The sequence below is a fragment of the Gekko japonicus genome, unplaced genomic scaffold (assembly GCF_001447785.1).
Source record: "Gekko japonicus isolate JY-2015 unplaced genomic scaffold, Gekko_japonicus_V1.1 scaffold825, whole genome shotgun sequence".
NCBI lineage: Eukaryota > Metazoa > Chordata > Lepidosauria > Squamata > Gekkonidae > Gekko > Gekko japonicus.
The window spans coordinates 70907-91029 of NW_015166447.1; the positions used below are offsets into that span (position 1 = coordinate 70907).

The 20123-nt window shown below is 41.0% G+C and overlaps 1 protein-coding gene across 1 annotated transcript in view; it reads right to left on the reverse strand.

The window, feature by feature from the left end:
* The window catches only part of CUL3 (cullin 3), a 93278-nt gene that overhangs the window by 16857 nt on the left and 56298 nt on the right, over positions 1-20123 (reverse strand). The window contains exons 5-10 of the mRNA XM_015411998.1: positions 17871-17985; positions 17339-17567; positions 15410-15555; positions 14854-15030; positions 10077-10247; positions 8654-8761 (exon numbers count right to left, since the gene is read on the reverse strand). Of these exons, the coding sequence (XP_015267484.1) occupies positions 8654-8761; positions 10077-10247; positions 14854-15030; positions 15410-15555; positions 17339-17567; positions 17871-17985 (946 nt within the window). The remainder of the gene's footprint in view (positions 1-8653; positions 8762-10076; positions 10248-14853; positions 15031-15409; positions 15556-17338; positions 17568-17870; positions 17986-20123) is intronic.

The window sequence follows — 20123 nt, forward strand, 5'->3', positions numbered from 1 at the left end:
CAACTATTAAGCTAGATATGAGGTCTTTCCAAATCGATGGTATTTGGATATCTTGCCAGATGTTGAGAAAAAGTATTTCTGGTTTCAAGGGGACTGCATAGCCCGTAATAATTTTGATCTGAGCGAGAACTTCGTGCCAGAAAGAGTGAACAGTTGGGCATTCCCACCAACAATGGGCGTAAGTCCCAATACTTCCACATTTCCTCCAAAAGAGTAGCGAAGAATTTGGTGAGGAGAACGCTAGTTTCCGGGGAGTCAAGTACCATCGAGTTATAATGTTATATGATTGTAGCTGCGTACTGATGATTGGTGATGTAAGTGTACATGAGGACCAAATCGATCCCAGATTTCGTCCGTGAATATGAGGTTGCACTCTGATTGCCACTTATTTCTGTATGGTAGGTCATTTATACTGTGGAGATCTAGTAAGATATTGTAGACTTTAGATATCAATCCTTTTGATGAGGTCCCAGTAGAAGCTAATATGTTTTCAAATACAGTTTTAGGAGTGTTGAGGAGAGAAAATCTTTAGGGTAGATATTACATGATTGAGTTGTAGATAGAAGAACCATGGGATAGAGGTATGTAACTTATGTTCTAAGAGTTGTTTTGGAAGAAGGCCATTCTTGTTTACGATATCTGTGATGCGCGTTAATTTGGCGGTTCTGAATGTCTGCCCTATATTGATGCCATTTCCTGGTGGGAACCAGCTTTGGAACAGGAATTCAGATTGCTTAGAGTTGTTTGGTAATAGTTTGTATCAGAGTGTGTCCCAGGTGTGAAGAATAGCTGAAATAAAGGCATTATCATGGATTAGTTTAGGGCGTGCTTGAGGTGTATTCCAGATAGTTTTTTGGATAGTTTTTGGATGTAGAAGTGGGTAGATTGGTTGCGCCCAAGTAGCTTTGTCTCCGTAACACAGTAGCTTGACTACTGAGGTAAGCATTGCAGATTTGTAATATAATAATAGATCTGGGTAGCTGAGTTCACCCTGGGCTCGTCGTCTTCTGAGAATCTTGAAGCTCGTTCTTTGTTTTTTACCCTGCCATAGGAAGACATTCAACATCGCTTGCCATTTATGAAGTAGTGAAGCGGATAAACCAATAGGAATTGCACGGAACAAAAAGAGTAACTTCGGGAACAGGAAAGATCTGATTAGATGCAGTCGATCCAAAAATGAGAGCATCTGTTTGTTCCAGCTGGGGAGAGATAACTGGATCTCTTGAAATTTTTGTAAGTGATTAATTTTGATCAAATTCTTGAGATCGTTCGGGATTTGGATGCCTAAGTATGACAGAGACAATGATTGCCATTGGTAAGCAAAGTTGTTTTGTATCTCTTGTTTTGTGGAGGAAGATATACGTAAGAGCAAGATGCACGACTTCGTTTGATTAAGTTTCAAACCGGATATTTGTCCAAAGGCGGTCAGGTGTTTCTGCATATTTTGTAGAGATATTGTTGGTTGTGTCATGAAGATCAACATATCATCGGCGAAGAGATAGTTTAAACTCATGAGGGCCTAGACTTATTCCGAATATGTTGGTATCTCGACATATCTTCTCTGCCAGTGGTTCAAGCGCTAAGGCGAATAGGGCTGGTGATAATGGACATCCCTGTCTCGTTCCCCTGTTTAAGGTAAATGTCTTGGAAGTAGTGTTATTGATTTTGACTTGTAATGATGGCTTCAAGTAGATGGCTGTCACTGTTCTAAAAGTTATCACCAAATTTCATCTGCTTCAGTAGTTTAATCAGGTAGTTTGTTTCCAGCGAATCAAACACCTTCTCTGTGTCGAGGGAGAGAAGTATGACCTCAGATTTCATTTTGTTGCAAGCTGATACAATGTGCAGTGATTTATGTACATTATCTGTGAGGTCTCTCCCTGGTATGAAGCCTGATTGGTCGTAATGGATATAGGTCGGCAGTATGGAGTTGAATCGTCTAGTGATTAAGGAGGTAAAGATCTTATAATCCTGGTTAAGCAGGGAAATTGGGAGATATGAAGCCGGGTTGTATAGATCTTTCCCGGGTTTGGGGATTGTTATGATAGATGCCATATTCCAGGATGTAGGTAGTATGCTCGTTGCAAGGATGTCATTGCATGTTTTCGTCAGTTGTGGGACTAGTATTGGTGCAAATTTTTTATAGAATTCGGATGGCAATCCGTCAGGTCCCGCTGTTTTGTTGTTCTTGAGCGAACGGATTGTGTCATAAACTTCTTGTTGGTCAATTTGATTCTCCATTTTTTGACGATGTTCCTTCCTGCAGCACATTTTAAACTGTGCTGCAGAAGCTGGTCCCAGAATCTGTGTGTGGCAGGGAGGTCTCTCCCCACTGCATGCAGACCAAGCTAAGAGGGCTTCTCCTGCAGCAGGAAGGAACTGCACTGCAGAAGCTGACCCCAGGATCTGCATGTAGCGGGGAGGTGTCTCCCCACTGCATGCAGACCAAGCTAGGAGGGCTTCTCCTGCAGCTGTTTAAATTGCACTGCAGAAGCTGGCCCCAGGATCTGCATGTGGTGGGAAGGTGTCTCCCCACCAGTGTTCCCTCTAAGCTGAGTTAGTGTGAGCTGGCTCACAGTTTTTTAGCCTCTGGCTCAGACATTTTTATCTTAGCTCATGAAGGAGGGCTCCAGAGCAAACTAATTTATGCAGTAGCCAAATTGCTCGCTCACAACTTTAATGCTAGTAGCTCACAAAGTAGATTTTTTTGCTTATGAGATTCCATGGCTTAGAGGGAACATTGCTCCCCACTGCTCACAGTCCCAGCTGGGAGGGCTTCCCCTGTGGCACAGTTTAAATCGCACTGCAGAAGAAGCTGGTCCCAGGATCTGTGTGCGATGGGGAGCTCTCAGCTCCCACTGGCCCAGCTGATCCTGGGCTGGCTTCTCTTGCAGCTCACTTTAAACCAAGCTGCAAGAGAGTATCAGCTGGAGCAGCAGGAGCTGAGAGCTCTGCACTGCCTCGGCTGGGGCTCTCAGCTCCTGCCACCCCAGCTGATCCTTGGTATAGATTAATATCCCCGAATAAAAGCCAAAGGGGGGGGGGATCACCTTTTTTTCAGGCTCAGCTATACTAGTAGCTGATCAGATTCTCTGAATCTGTATTTGGCTTAAATAATACCCAAAATATACTGGTAAGGAATTTTTCAGATTTTTTTCAGCTTGATTTATGCCAAACACACACTGGACCCAATGGCCACCAATCTATCTCATCTTGAATGCTAAGTAACGCAATTTTAAATGACTTCTCCCATATAATACTGAAATAGACTTGCATGTAATGCATCTGGGCCACATGTTCACTTTTTGCTCTGCTTGTAAAGGTCTCCCTTCCCACTCATTCCTAGAGCAGCATTCAAGTGTTCTCCCCCCAAGAGCCCAGAAAAAAACTAGTGTGCTTTGAGAGGGATGGCTGCTATTAGCGCTCCACAGTGAGCGTGACTCATTTTCCCCTTCAGAGATGCAGGCTTCAAATTCTGGGTTTGAGGGAATGAGAAATCCCTCTGTATGGTTCTTTGATTAAGACCTACTAGGTCTACAAGGAAAAGGAAAAATAGCAGAGTGATCAAGGTCACCCCCCCAACCAACCACTTCCCCCCAAGCTTTTCAATCTATTCTCCCCTGAATTATCCTCAAGTCTTTTGGTGGTTGCTACACCATGGAAGCCACACCCACCATGCTTTCTTCTTCTTTGATAAAATCTCCACTTGGGGATTGCAACGTCTATGTTGATATACTTTCCTGACCCAACTGCCTCTACTCCCTAATCTCCTCACTGATTTATGTTTTGGACTTCCCTACTATCAGACTCGGCTACCCACTTGAAATCTTGTCTCCATTCTTTTTCTTTTCTTCTGTTCGACCACATCTCCTTCAACACTACGCCTTCCCCATATTGTCTTTTACTCCTTTTACTCCTTCCAAGGACCTATTAATTTATTTATTTACTTACTTTGTTTATACCCTGACTTACTCCTCAACAGGGAGCCAGTGATTTACATCTTTCCTCCTATATTTTATCCACATAACAATCCTGTGATGCAGGTTAGGCTGAATGTGCAGGACTGGCCAAGGACACCTAGAAAGCTTCCATGGCAGAGTTTTGATTCAAAGAGGGATCTCCCAGATCCTAGTCTGTCACTGTAACCACCACACCACACTAACACACCAGCAAAGCTTCCATGGCAGAGTTTTGATTCAAAGAGGGATCTCCCAGATCCTAGTCTGTCACTGTAACCACCACACTAACACACCTGCATTCTATTGCTGCAATAGTCCTCTTTAGTAATTCCTATGTCTTATTTAGATCCTGTAACTTTCACCTTCAATTCACTCTCCCAATGAACAAGCTTCCCCTCTCCAGTTCACTATCCTAATTCACCATTCCATTCATGTTTCTGTACCTCTGAAAGGTCAAAACAACCGGATTATTTTGTTCCTTATACTTTTTTCCCTTCCTTTTTCTTTGTCATGACCTGCCTTATTTGGGACTGCCCCTTCTTACATCTGATGTCCAAAGTCTTCCTTGGCATCTCTCCTGCACCTCATTCTTCCTCTTCAACACTATCCATGTCTAAATCCCTCCGCATGCCTCCTTAACATAACCCCTCTAGAGTATTTGCTGCCATCTCCCCAGCCATTGTCCACCTTCTGCACCACAAAGTCTGCCTCATTCTTTATCCAGCTCCTTCGTATGTACACTCAAGCATGCTACCATTCTCCAAAACAAAGGCTTAATTCCTAGCACAAATACCCACAAGATCTTGAGGGAAGTGGTAGATAGATGTAGTAGGTTTGGAGCACAAACCATTCATTACATGCTTTCTGTTCCAAGCCACCATGGTACCCATCAATGTGTTTCTTAGCATTCACTTCTTCCCCAGTTAAGAGATGATCCTGGATTTCCTCCAATTCATTAGAGTAGGAAATGGTTCTGAAGATCCCAGGAGGCATCACCTTTATTGTCCACAGGGTACGCAATTCTGAAACAACTGCTTTCATCCTAAAGTGAATGCTTGATTAGACCTAGCACCTATGGCAGCTATTTTGTGTTCAATTCACCCATCTCATGTAACCATTTTGTTATAACACCCACTGCCTGTTCTCAGTTTCAAAAGCACTCGTAGGTTCAATAAGATTGGGAACTCACATTCTACTGGGTTACCTTAGCACACACATCTCCATTGGGGTCCATCATGGACCTATCCTAGGCCCTATTCCTATTTCATATCTAAGAACCTCAGCCTCAGAAGACAAACCAAAATCCTGCACAATGGGGCCAGGTACAAGCATTGTATTTTTCTTCAGCCCATGGGGGACCCCCAAGTTTGCAACAACCCCCCCCAAAAAAACCCTAAACTCAAATGGAAGGCTTGGTCTGCATACCTGTTGTATCAACTTGGTTACATATTTTATATTACTATATGCTTCCTGTGTGTAACTCTGCCATATGATAAATGAATAACCCACTCCAGACAAAATAATTAGCACAACCACCTGCAAGATCTTGAGGGAAGTGGCAGATAGATATAGCAGGGTTTGGAACACGAATCATATATTACATGTTTTCTGCTCCAAACCTCCAACCTACCAACATGGTGACTAGGAAAGGGGCCTGAGACTGCTGCACATTTGCAGTGAACTGCTTTAAGTGCAAATCAATTTCTCCGTCGAAATTCACACTCCCCCAGCAGAACACTGTCTGTGTTTAGGGGAGGGTGCTCCAAACTTTCCACTCCTCCACCCACCTGAATTGTGTCAGTGCTGCAAGCACAGACCTTAAACAGCACGGTGAGGGAGGAGATGGAAAGTAGCAGGGGAGAAAGGAGGAGATGGCATGAGTATTGGGAAAGGAGAAAGGCAGCAGAGAGGAAGACGAAGAGGAGCAGGCAAAGATGGTAATGGGGGGGAGGAGAAGGGTGATCCCCCATCACCTGAATGGTGGCAGTGCAAGAGATTTGGAACACAGAAGGCTTCAAACTCAGACCCACAATGAGATTGGGGGGAGCATTTTGTGCTCCAAACCTCACCTCCCCCAAAATACAACATTTTTTGCAGGCACCAGTTGTTTCACCAAATCCCAGTACCATTTATATGCTAATGATACCCAGCACCAATGTTCCCTCTAAGCTGTGGAGTCCTGTGAGCAAAAATTCAACTTTGTGAGCTACCATCATTAAAGTTGTGAGCAGGCAGGTGATTTGGCTACTGCATAAATGAGTTTGCCCTGGACTGGAGCCATCCTTCCTGAGCGAAGACAAAATTGTGTGAGCTGGAGGGTGAAAAATTGTGAGCTAGCTCACACTAACTCAGCTTAGAGGGAACACTGCCCAGCACCATCTTTCCACCTCATAGCTTGCCCACTCCAATCCAACCCCACTTTGCCAACTGGTTGTCTGATACTAGGGATGCGCGCGGACACACACACACACAAAATCGGTATTCTTCGGATTCAGGTATACTGAACCTGAAAAATATTGGCATTTCCTGATATTCCCGAATCCAAATATCAGTATAATAATCGGGATAGCCAAATTTTTCAGCTCAGCATTTGGAGTTCACGCACAGTGTGGCTTGCAAAGGATCTGCATGCAGTGGGGAGATCTCTCCCCACCACATGCAGACTTGGCTGGGAGGCTTCTCCTGCCCTGTGGTTTAAACTGCGGGCCAGAAGCCACAATTTGATACTACCAAACCAAGCCGCTTAAAAGCCAAATAATATCAGCTTTTGCTTGAATGTTCATCACTAGCTCAGGTTTTGGACCAAGAAATTCCAGATGCTCAATATGGGTTCAGGAAAAAAAAGAGGTACTAGGAATCATATTGCAAATTTATGTTGATTACTGGTGAATATAAGAGAATTTCAGAAGAAAACCAGCTTGTGTTTCTTAGTTTGCAGTAAAGCTTTGAACTGTGTGGATCATGAAAACCGATGGCTGGTTTAAAAGAAATCGGTGTTCCATAGCATCTGATTGTTCTGATGCACAACCTGTACACTGGACAATAGGCTACTGTTAGAACATGGAGAGCAAAGGTGTTACACAAGGATGCATTTTATTTCCCCGTATGTTCAATCTATATGAAAAATATATAACAAAAGATGGATTGGCAGAAGGAACAGTAACAATTTGAAATATGCAGATGAAACCACATTACTGGCAGACAATAGTGAAGATCTGAAATTACTACTGATGAACATTAAAGCAGAAAGTGCCAAAGCAGGATTACAGCTGAATATAATGGTAATGACTACTGAGGAATTTCAACCAAAAGGGAGACTACAACCAAGAAATCAGAAGGAGATTGAGACTTGGAAGAGCAGCCATGAAGGAGCTAGAAAAGATCTTTTAAGGATGTGTCGCCGGTGACCAAGATCAAGATAACTCTCTTATAGTATTCCCCATTATTATGTATGCATGTGAAATTTGGACAATGAATAACGCAGACAGGAAGAAAGTGGATTCCTTTGAAATGTGGTGTTGCAGGAGAGTTTTACAGATATTGTAGACTGCCAAAAAGTCAAATGAGTGAGCTCTAGATCAAATCAAGCCTGAAATAACTAAACTGATGCTATCAAGCTTTGGTCACGATAATGCTAGGAAAAGTTGAAGGCATCATGAAAAGAGGAAGACTCAACATGACATGGATTGACTCAACTGAGAAAGCCACAGTCCTTAATTTGTAAGACATGAGTGAGGCTGTAAATGATAGTGACTTGATGACACTTACCACACACACAGGTCAAGGTTTGTGTCTAAGACTGTATCATTCCTCCTAATCCTTGTTCTCTTCATATACTCTCTGTACACTGATAATGTGGAACACTGTCCTAGCTGATAGAACAGAGCACATTGGCTTTGACCTCCTTTTTTTGCTTTCATATTTACATTGTCATTTCTTCCTGTAGAATATTTAGGAAATATGGTATTTCTTCTTTGCAGCCTTAACAGTACTGGTTCACATTCTTATCTTCTCTCACCTTGACCCACTACAGTATTTTCTTCTTTGTCCTTCATTGCTTTTCCTCAATTTGATGCTGAGTGCCCAAGGCCGGGGCACTCTCCCAGAGCCTCTTTCTAGAGCTCGTTGTATTTATTTCCACAACGAGCCTTATTCCTATTTTACAGTAATGACTATATTCAGAGACAGCATGCCATCTAATATCAACTGCACAGAGCTAGGGAAGGTTATCATCTTATTGTGGGTTTCCCATGAACAACAGATTCACCAATGTGTGAAGCAGGATACTGGACTGAAGAGACCTTTCGTCTGATCCAGCAGAGCTCATCTTATGTTTTAACTACACATACAGATGGAGGCAGCATTTTCACAGCTACACAAAGAACTTGAATTTGCACTCTGTTGCTTCCCAGAGTAGCAAATGATAATTCACCCTAAGCAGGTGAGAAATGGTCTATTGCTAGTTTTAATACTGATTACAGCCCTTAGTGTTACACACTTTTTCTATATGATAGCACAATAGCTTAGATTGAGGTCATTACTATAGTAGAAGTTGAAACAGTGCTATATTTAATATTTGGAACAAACATCTGGAATAAACATTAGAATAACTCAGTAAAACATAAAAGTGTCATAAGGGGCAGGTATGCCTTGTACAGCTGAAATCAAAAGAAAACCATCTATTCATTTCTTACCCCTGTAGCCTGTAGATGTTGCCTAAATTCATCCATTGTTGTGTTTGAGATGCTCATATCTCTGAACATTCCTTCCAGTTTAGATGTGAATTGACATCCACATTCAGTCTGCAAAAATATATTTATAATTATGACTCCATTTCCCGCAGATGATCCAGGTTACAAAAAAAGGGTAATCACAGACTACACTTGGTTTTAGAGATCAGTAGGAATCTCAAAATACCTAATTCATAATGCAAAGGTATGCCATAATATTTACCTACCAATTAATTACATCATCTACTGTACTTAAAGTGAGTAGCACATTCTTCTCTCTCAGCTGTACTGATTCTCAATATTCTAGTATTAGTTTCCCTGCTTTAGTGTTTATCTTGACCTTCCTCCATGGAGGAAAAGACAAGACACAAGGCTCTCCCCACTCTTGTTTGCCCTAGCCATCTATGAAACAGGCTAGGCCAACAGTGTGTGACTGGCCCCATATCAACCAATAAGCTTCATGGTTAAGTGGTGATTTGTACCTCAGTCTCAGCCCCAGTCTGCCATTCTACCCTGTATACCACACTGGCTATGTAAAAAAGTAAGAACTATATTAGAAACTTTACCCCTGAAGGCCACCTCCCCCCCAGATAGATTTAGAGCATTTATTTAGAGTATTTGGCATCCTTAAACTTCTATTTCTTATCAAGGTGTGCTATTTAAACAATCATATTTATGAAGTTGGGAGAAGAGGAAGAGAAGAGATTACAGCTTTGGAGACAAGGCACTTCTCTCTCCACAGGATTACCTTTTGAGGGCCCACTGGGTTATGGACATGGACACCTCATTCACTTCTTGCAATCTACTCTCCACCAGTGAAGAGAAACAGTATTTCATTCACTTTACTAATGGGGGAAGGGAAGAGCTGCAGCCTGGAGAGAGGTGACGGAGGTATTTCCCCCCTCCACCAGTAGAGATTCCCTGGGAATCCTTTGAATATTGAAGTATGATACAGCCTACATCACTGCCTTCATTATCCCCCACCCCTTTTCCATAGAATGGCTCACAAGATTGGAGGGAAAGTGAAATGCTACTCTGAAGCACTGTAACCTTAAGGTTTTCAAAATGGTATGGGGCCGCCCTGAGCCTGCCTTGGTAGGGAGGGCAGAGTATAAATCGAATAAAACAAACAAACAAATAAACAAATAAATAAGATTTCACAAAATTATTCTTAGCTGCAGTGAACAAATATTTAGCATCGAACCTTAAGAGTTTAGAAAAATGGCTAGCATTTGTCAGAATTTAAGAATTAATGCTCTCTGATAAGTAACAAATTAAACTGCAATATCATATTGCAGCCATAACTGCTAATTGGGTGTTGGTCTGAAAACAACACAAACCAACTCAAAGAACTATGGAACAGAGAAGAGTGAGGACCAGACAGTACCTTCAACTTAGATATCATATTTTTCTCAGAATCATCTGAAACACTTTTGTTCGTCAGAAGCCTCCTTGCCAAGTGCTGCTTGTAGTATCGTTCAAATACATCTTTTTCTTGCATGAACCGAAACAGAACCATTGCCTTATCCAATATAGTCTCTACTTCCTGTTCTGTTAACTGTAAACAAAAACAAAGAAAGCAACTGTATTTCAAACCAGTGATGTCAAGCCCATTACTAGTACCATGACCAAGAATTAACACCGAGCAGCTCCCTACTGTATGCAACTATCATGCTTACAGTGATTACACCAACTTATGCTCTGATAAATCCACTGCCCATCAATTGTATTGGATGCTCCCAAATTCTAGTACTTGTGTGGGAGTAAAAGTTCTATTTTTTTCCACACTAAAACTGTGTATGGCGTACAGAAACTTAAGACAGAAAACTTTTTCTCCCAATAAAGGTGATGGGCAAAAGATTCAGGATGGACAAGAGAAAGCACTTATCCATACCCAAAATTAACTTGTGGAACTTACTGCCATGTATGGTATACTTCTTAATACCAGTTTCTGGAGGGCAATGGGGGAGAGGCTTTCACCTCCAGGCCTGCTTACAGGTCTTCCAGGATTCTTGGTCAGCCAGTTTTTTTTTTTTGGGGGGGGGGAGATACTGAACTAGACAGACCACTGGTTTGATCCACCAGGGTTCTTCCTATATTCATAAATATATGAAGTGTAGAAGGGAGAAAGACATGCAGTGGACATACACCAGGGAGCTGCAACCAACTGCAGCTCCTTAGCTCTCATCTTTTGGGTCTTCTCAAGCCTTTGGAGGGGAGTCATCTATACCTTACATGTACTGTGGAGCATCAACAAGCATGATGGACATGTAGTGACTTTTAAATGAGAAGCAGCAAAACTAACAGATGACAAATGATAACCAAGTCAGAGATACTCAGTGTCCCACATGAAAGGCTTTCTAAGATTCCTGTGTTACATAGTAGCCTATTCATTCTCTTAATTAAGTATGGTACAGATTAAATCAGGAGACTAGATCTCTTTCTTGCAACGTGATAATTGTCATAAACGAGAATCTTGTGGCACCTGAAAGACTACTGAATGTTTATTCTAGTGCTCATGACCATGTGTCAGATGCGCTTGCGCACACACAGAAGGCTAGTGGAGATCCACTACATGCATCTGATTAAGTGGGCTCTAGTCCACAAAAGTTTAAATTAGAATACATTTGTTATTCTTTATGGTTCCACAAGAGCCTTGCTATTTAACTCTGCTACTTCTTTGGAATTAATTCTCCATCTGGAAGCAACCAAGAAGTATTCATTCACCTTGGCTCCTCAGCTTGAGCTTAGCTTTCTGTGACAGGGATGCCAGGGAAGTACTTTCATAGAACAGAAAACTGGAACAAACAATGGGCAAAACCAGCTGATCTTATTTTTTCTTTCTTTTAATTCATTTATACCCCACCTTTCTGTCCAATGAAGATCCAAAGCAGTTTATATTGGTATTGTTCTCCTTGCCTCCATTTTACCCACACAACAACCCTGTGAAGTAGGTGAGGTTCAGAGTATGTGACTGGCCCAAGGTCACCCAGCAAGCTTCCATGACAGAATTGGGGATCTGAACTGGGTCTTCCAGATCCTACTCAAATGCTCTAATCATTATAACATGCTGGAGCAGCAAATTTAACTACAGGAAACGTTGAAACATAGATTAGATGGAATGTTGTTCAAGAAACCTTTTCTACGAAGATCTCATGGTCCTTCATTCTAGACTTTGCCTTCTGATTCAACAGGTAGTTTGTTAGGAACAATTTCAAGTACTGAATGAATTTTCTGAGACTTTGTCTCAGGTTACACAAAGAATTTCAAACACTGTATTAAGAAGAGATATTGCAGAAGAAGGAGGGCCAAAATGAAAACAGACTAAGTACCTCTGACATCGCTACCAATAGCACTTTCAGTTTAATTTAGGAATTTTTAAGTTGTTGCTAACGTTTAGCATATCTTTCTGAAATAAAACATTCAATCAATTACTCAGTCAACCATGTCTAGTTTAGTTCGGAAGAATAAAAATGTTCAATGAATACTATTATCACTTGAGCTATCAAGGTATTATTATCCTAATAATCAAAGAGGGATGATAGTGATGGATGGGCCCAGAGGTCTGAATATGCAAGACAAGGACAAAAAAAAAATCAGGACTACAATCACAGTGTAACAGTGTAATCGTTCCATTCTTGTTAATACAACAGACCCTATTCTAATGCAAGCAGAATGTGTCAAAGTAGGGCCAATTCATTCATTACTATACCATATACTCTCCTAATGTTACCAGAACTTTGTATAACTGAAACTGTTCAGATGACTCTCATCAACTGCAATCCAAGTTGCTTGGAGGAGTCCATCCCACTTTTTGCCTATCATGACTTACTAGGATCTTGCTGGAGATAATTGTTTGGGTAGATCCAGGAGGAAGCAAACACTTTGTTAGAGGAAAAGGTAGCATCAGCCACCTTGTGAAATCTCGCCTGAAAAAATTATTCTTGGACCAAAGTGAGTTCTGTAACTACTGACTGCTACCAAATATCTTGCTTTTTGGCAATGTGATCAAACAGCTGGTGGGTGGTCAATGTCTGATCTTCTCAGATTTATTTCTGTCTGGTTTCAGGCCCAACATCAGAAATCTAAATACCATTGTCACCCTTCTGGATGACTTCTCATGGGAGAGAGGCAGGAAGGGTGTGCATTTAACCTTCTGGATCTTTCAGTGGCTGTTGATACAAACAGAGCAAGGTATCCTTCTAGACTAGATGGACAGGATTGGTATCAGGAGCAGAGAATACAGCAGTTCAATTTTTATCTGCCTGATCAGTATCAGAAAGTGGTGATGGAGAACAACTGCTTGATCAGTGGCACCTCTAGAGTCCCAATATTTTATACTGTCCCCTATGCTGTTCAACTACATGAAACAGCTGGGAGAGGTCACCCAAGGATTTGGTATAAGGTTTCATCAGTATCTTGACAGCACCTTGCTTCACTGAAGCTGAGTTTTGCAGTGACTGTTCTGAATGAGTGACTGGAGGAGATTAGAGGCAGAATGAGGACCAATAAATTGAAGCTCAGTTCAGAAAAGACCGGGAGGGGGGTACTGTTGATTGATAGTGTAAAGTTAGACCAATAAACAATACACACATTGATTTTTGCAGCAGTTTAAGGCATCATTCAAACCAATGCAGGGGCAATAATTGCTCATTGTTTGATCTCTCTCTATCTTCATTGGTTTGGATCCAAAGGTTTTATCCTAGCAAAAGAAATGCTTTCTGACGGTGAAAATCAACATGCCTGAATAAGGCCTCACTGTTACCAGAATACAACCTTTCGATCTAACTGTTTATGTTGCTTGTTTATATCCATATGGTTTGTGCAGGTGAAAGATAATTTTCCGCTGTGAAAAGGAATAATTACACTACTTACTGTATTTTGCAAGTTAGACAACATACATTACAAAGTTTAAAGTAGGGGTGTGCATTCAGCTCCACCCGAACCTTATTAGTATTTATTGGCTGTTCTTTTAGATTGCTAGAGAGAGGGGTGTATTTTCAGCTACTGAGCATAGCCAATCCTGGATAATCCCGAAAAAATTGGTATTATCTGGGCAAACAGGAGTCGCAGTTAAATGGTGTTTAAAGGAAGTACACTCCCTTTAAGCGCCATTCTGGGTGAAGCTGCAGCTTCATGAATTCATTCAAAGGGACCTCAACACGTTTAAAGACCTCCAGCTCAAGTATAGCCTATGGGGACCAAAAGAAGATGCCCCATCCTCCATCATTTCCAATGGAGGGAAAAAACAGCAAAAAAGTAGGGAGTGATGTCAAACCAGAGTATCTGCAGTAGAAACTGAAGGTGGTGGGGGGGAGATTTTTCCAGAACCAGTGCCACTGTGGCAATGCCAGCTCAACAAATCCTAGCCAGGGTGGGGGGTTGCAAGCCTAGCACAACCAGTGCCTACACAGAGTGCCCAGCGGAACCAGAGCATGTTCAGAGCGCACAGCAGAACCAATGCCACTGTGGCAATGCCAGCTCAACAAATCCAAGCAAGGGGGGTTCCAGGCCCAGCATAGCCAGTGCATGTACCGAGTTGCCGAGCAGTACTAGTATAATGTACTTGTGCTGAGCAAAACCCAGTGCCTTCCCTTAAATGGGGGCACCTTCTTTGGACACTCAGTACATGCCCTGGTTCTACTGGGCACTCTGTACATGTGCTGGCTGTGTTGGGCTTGCAGCCCCCCACTTGGATTTGAGCTGGCATTGCCACAGTGGCACTGGTTCCGCTGGGCACTCTGTACATGCACTGGTTCTGCTGGGCTTGGAAAAATCCCCCCTTCAGTTTCTATTGCAAAGAATCTGGTTCGACATCAGCTCTTGTTTTTTCCCCACCACTGGAAACAATGGAGGATGGGGGGCACCTTCTTTGGGGGCCTGTAGAACTGGATCCCCTAGTCCAATCTTTTTGAAACCTGGGGGGTCTTTTAAGGAGAGGCATAAGGTATAAGGGAACTGAAAAAAACTGGGATTTCAAAAAAAATATCAAATCTAGATACTATACAGATACTAAAATTCAAATCTTTTTGGGAACCCCGAATTTTTTGGGGTCCAATATATCTGAATCTGAGAAATCCCAATTTTTTTGTGCACACCCCTAGTTTAAAGCACCCCCTCACATACACACAGATTAATATAGTTGGAACTGAAATTATACTTACTCCCTTGACACCTTTTTTCAACTTGTCATCTATAAATAATGAGAGATATTCTGGAGATCTAGAGTTGAGGTTAAGGAAATACTCAAAGTCTCCTGCAATAGTTTGTTTGAAAAGCCTATCATTGTTGAAAGATTCTTGGAGGAAACGGTCAAACCGACTCTTCAAATCCAGTAAACCCTTGAGCAAAACAAACAAAACATCTTTAAATTTTTCCATTGTTTGTACAAAGATTATAACATCAACTGACTTTTGCTACGTGGTCCAGAATCAAAAACTGCTGGGTTAGAATCTTTCATTTGGCACTAGATAGTCCTACTAACTACTAAACAAAACAGTTTGTTTTTAATATGTCCATTAAAATGACACACTGGTAAATGAGTGATCAAACTTTGAAAACTTGATCATTTTTAAGCATTGCAAGAACATGTTACCCAAAATTTTCTCCTTGTTTATCTCAGATGTGAAAAGCTACTAGAACAGCACTGGAAGTTCTCTTAATTGTGTCTGGAAAGGGGGGGGGTGGGGATGATGAACAGTGTAAGAAGCTTTTAGCTACCTGAATGTAGTCAACTGGGTTCTTTCCTTCACCCTCTTCAGATACAAGCGCTTTACCTTGTTCCCTAAGGTAGGAGCTCATACACTCACACATTGTCTTTAAACCATTCGGCACTCGGCTGAACAACTTGTACATACAAGCAAGATCTGTAACAGAGAAAGAAATCTACTATCAGAAGACTCTGCAGATGAGCAGAACACCAGATTTGTCAAACTCCTTGTTCCCACCACAATGTGAAGCACAACATGAGACTCTATATCCTTCTACTTTTGACCATAAACTTCTGTACTGTCTTCCTTCTTTTTCAACAAAAATAAAATATGTTTTAATATATTAGAATATAGTTCTATCAATATTCTATCTGTGGCTTATATTGAGAAAGGGCTAGAGTATATGCTGAATTGTCTTATTGAAGATCAAATACCATAAATTCATGAAAAGAGCTAAATAGAGTATAAAACTCCAGTGATCACCTAATTCTAGGTGACTGATTTTATTAATCAAGACTGGTACAGTTTGAATCTTCAGCTAAAATCTGGCTGCTAAGTAACCTTAATGCTAATAGGCTAGCCCCTGGCTAAAATTTCCACAGAAAGAAGGGGAGGCAATTTTCCCCAATTCTACCCCTCCCAGCACACCTCTGACCATTCTTCCCAGCTGTTCCTGGAGGAAGACAATACAAGAACTTGTGGGCACTCAATGAAATTGCTGAGCAGTTGGGTTAGAACAGATTAAAGGAAGTACTTCTTCACCCAAAGTGTGATTAACACATGGAATTCACTGCCACAGGAGGTGGCGGCTGCTACAAGCATGGACAGCTTCAAGAAGGAATTAGATAAGCATACGAAACAGAAGTCCATCAGTGGCTATTAGCCACAAGGTACAGATAAAAACTCTCAGGCTGGGGCAGGTGATGCACTGTATTCTTGGTGCTTGGGGGTGAGGGCAACAGTGGAAGAGCTTCTAGTGTCCTGACCTCACTGCTGGACCTCCTGATGGCACCTGGTATTTTTTGCCACTGTGTGACAGAGTGCTGGACTAGATGGGTCATTGGCCTGATCCAACATTGGCTTCTCTTATGTTCTTATGTCCATTGTCCTCCAGCAGCAGCATTTAAAGGGGATTTTTTTTTTTTTGCTACAGCAGGAGGACAGAGGCAAGTAATTAATGCTTTGTGAATAAAAATATCTTCCATTTGTGGACATTTTAGCCAGGGTCCAAGTAAACATTACATAGGTTTGGGAGATGTGCAACTTTTTTTAACAGAATAGATGGAATGAGATTAAATTGAGCTTTCAGTTCAACTGAGCTATCATGCAGATTACCTCTTTAATAACACTACCACCTAGTATTTCCATGCTCAAAGGGCTTCACACACATTGTCTTCAGAATTTTTCTAACAGCTTGTAAGGTGGGCTGCGGTTTTCTTGTACAGTACAGCATCTATATATGAACTGAGTCAGATTCCATGAAGCCAAATTACTCACAAAATTGTTCTGAAGAACATGGCTTTTATGAAATATGCAGTAAATCTACAGTGTGGCATCTCACAGACGCAGGACACCGTATGCTGAAATATGATTTTCATATTTTTTTGGAGGGGTGATGTATTTTACATGACAAAATACAGAACTACTGCTAATCTCCACAACTGATGAAAGACTCTACAAAAAGTTCATATTTGAGAAGAACCAATAGCTTTGTTAAGCCAACTGGCATTTCTTACTATGTAATGAACCTGCTGGAGATGTCTGAAGCCCAATGAGTCACCAATAATTAGGCTCTCATGACAGCTTTAGATAGAATATAGATGCTGAGGGGACAGGAAATGCCAAGTGCCATACGCTTTCTATTATCTCTGCCCATCTTTCAAAACCAAGCTGCTCAATGATGCATCACTAACACTGGAGAGGCATCATCCAAACTTACCTTCAGTTTTTCCATTTTTCAGCATATGAACCAGCCCAGAATTCTCCATTTCCACTATTGTTTTCATATGCTTGGAAATAAGCTCCCTCTCAACAACTTTTACAATTGGCTCTTCAGTTGATTTATCGAGGCAGTGCATCACACGTTCTATTTCTTCATTAATTCTAGCTTCTACTTTCTTTATATAAACTGAAGCACTATTTTCTGCTAAAAATTTCTGGCTTTCCATCTGTAGTAAAATATATACAAATAATATAGTTTTTCTTCACATATTATATTTTTTACTCCTGTTCGTATGATTCATGTAGTTACATTTTAGATTTTACAAATTTTCCACTGAAGACCAATGAAACTTTAATAAAATACATCTCTGGATATACCAATACATTTTTAATCCTTACTTGAGCCCATTTTGTGAAGGTAGGATGCAATTATTTCAGATAAATAAATTTAAGTAAATTATCCTGGCAAAACAATAATAAACTGCAAAGAAGTTTGAAACATATAGATATACTTGAAAGCTATAATGTACCTGAAAAAATTCTGCTGACATCTCTAAGAAAGGAGCTTCAAAATCTTCTTCATATACTGATCTTCCTTCAAGACCTAAAATCATTAACATCTGGCAAGCATTTCTTATTGCTCCTCTGTCAAAATATTAAAACAGATTTAAAGATTAAATTTCTCTAAGCAGAAACAGAATTTCCAAAGCCATTCAATAAGAAGTATGATTTATATTCCCTTTTGCACATGGGCTCACTTAGATCAAAAGAGTGGCCAATGATGCTGTTATATGTTAATGAATGCCCTGATACCTAAGACCTACTTCAAAGGATTGTTGGGTTTTTTGGACGACTACTAGTTAGTTGAACTGCCAAGCGCTTTGAAAAGTTTCCCCCCATTTTTCCTCAATCTAGATAATAATACATTAAAAATAGAGTGGCCCTCATTAATGGCATGCATCAAAGAAGAGCAGAAGAGCAGAAATAAGATGACTGAGAACACAACATTCTCTATCATTTTCCCAAGACTGAAGAACATACTTCTGTCATTGAATTAAATGTAAATTATGCATGGTATGTAGAATATATGTATTCCGATAGGCCTTAATTCGTTAGTTAGCATGTTAGCCTGAATTAGTAATAGTTCACTGAATCTTCTTATGACTTTCTGCAACAACATCATCAAAGAATAATTTTTCATTTCCTTTGTTCTAATACATGGTTAGCATCCTTGAGAAGTTTATTCAGCTAGCACCAACCAGTTCTGATAACAGGGAAAGTAATTTCTTATGAATAGGCAGTTATCTGCCCACACAAATCTAGGAAACAGAACATGAACACTGAAATTAGCTACCTGTACTAAGTCTTTAATTTACTTACTTGCATGCTCAGAACAACAACATGAAATAAACAACAAGCAGAATTTTGTTTTTCATACATATACTATATAAACTCCCAGAACTATGTGCAATATGAACTTCTTAGGACTACATTAATTGAGAAGATCTTTTCTGCATATGCTTTTGGTAAAATACTTAGAGCTTTGATTTATTTGATTTAATTTTGGTAGAATAGGAATGTCATGCCCTGACCTAGATAGCCCAGGCTACCCCAATCTTAGAAGCTAAGCAGAATAGGCTCTGGTTAGTATTTGGATGGGAGACCACCAAGGAAGTCAGGCTGCAACACAGAGGCAGGCAACAGCAAACTACCAATGAACATCTCTTGCCTTGAAAATTAGGGATGTGCATACAGCAATAAACAAAGCCCCCCCCCCCCAAAAAAAAACCCCAGTATTTTTCAGGCATTTTTTAAGCCATCTGTTGACTGGTGCTTAATTTCAGCTATCCAAAACAGCCAAGCCCTGAAAATATTTGGGATTTTCAGGACCACCAGGTAGCCAAACTTAAAGGGCATTTAAAGGGATCACGGTCCCTTTAAATGCCCTCCAAGCTGCATGATTTTGCAGCGAGTGAAATCTGAAGGCATTTAAAGGGCTCAGAGTCCCTTTAAATGCCTTCTGGGTGAACTCACCACTTGGAGGTGTTTAAAGGGACTATGACCCTTTTAAACGCCTTTGGAGTTCATTCATCATGGAGTCATGCGGCTTGGAGAAGGCATTTAAAGGGACCGTTGTCCCTTTAAATGCCTTTTTCCCTCCATGGGGGCACCTTCTTTGGGGGCCCACAGAATTGGACCCCCAGTCCAATCGTTTTGGGGAGAGGCAACAATTTTTGTACCATTCGTTTTGCACATCCCTACTGACAACCCTATGGTGTTGCCATGTCAGCTGCAACTTGAAGTACTTTCCACCAGCCCCAGAAATGTCATGTATGTTTGTTTATTTTTAATAGCTCTAATATATGCCAGTGTGATCACATGCTCCCCGAGCTTAAACTCTCAAACTGGTCAGCATATATCGAAGGGAAAATTAAAATATTGGGTCTCTCTTTGGAATCCCTGCCCATGTTGCCTTTTGCCGATGCATTTCAACAGATTAAAAATAGGTTGTTAGACTAGGAGCACCAAACTTTATATAGTTTAGGCAATAAAACCTGCTCTAGGGATGTGCATTTCGGGATCCCGAACCGAAAAAAAGCCGAAAATAACGTTTTTTGGCTTTTTTCGGCTTTTGCAATCCCGAAATGGCTTCCTATGCATTTTCCTGAATCCCGAAAAAAAATCCCGAAAAAATTCGGGTCCATTATAACCAATGGGGCCATTGAAGTCAATGGCAAAAAACCTCTTGAAACTTTGCGGGGGGCTGGGGGGAAGGGGGGAGG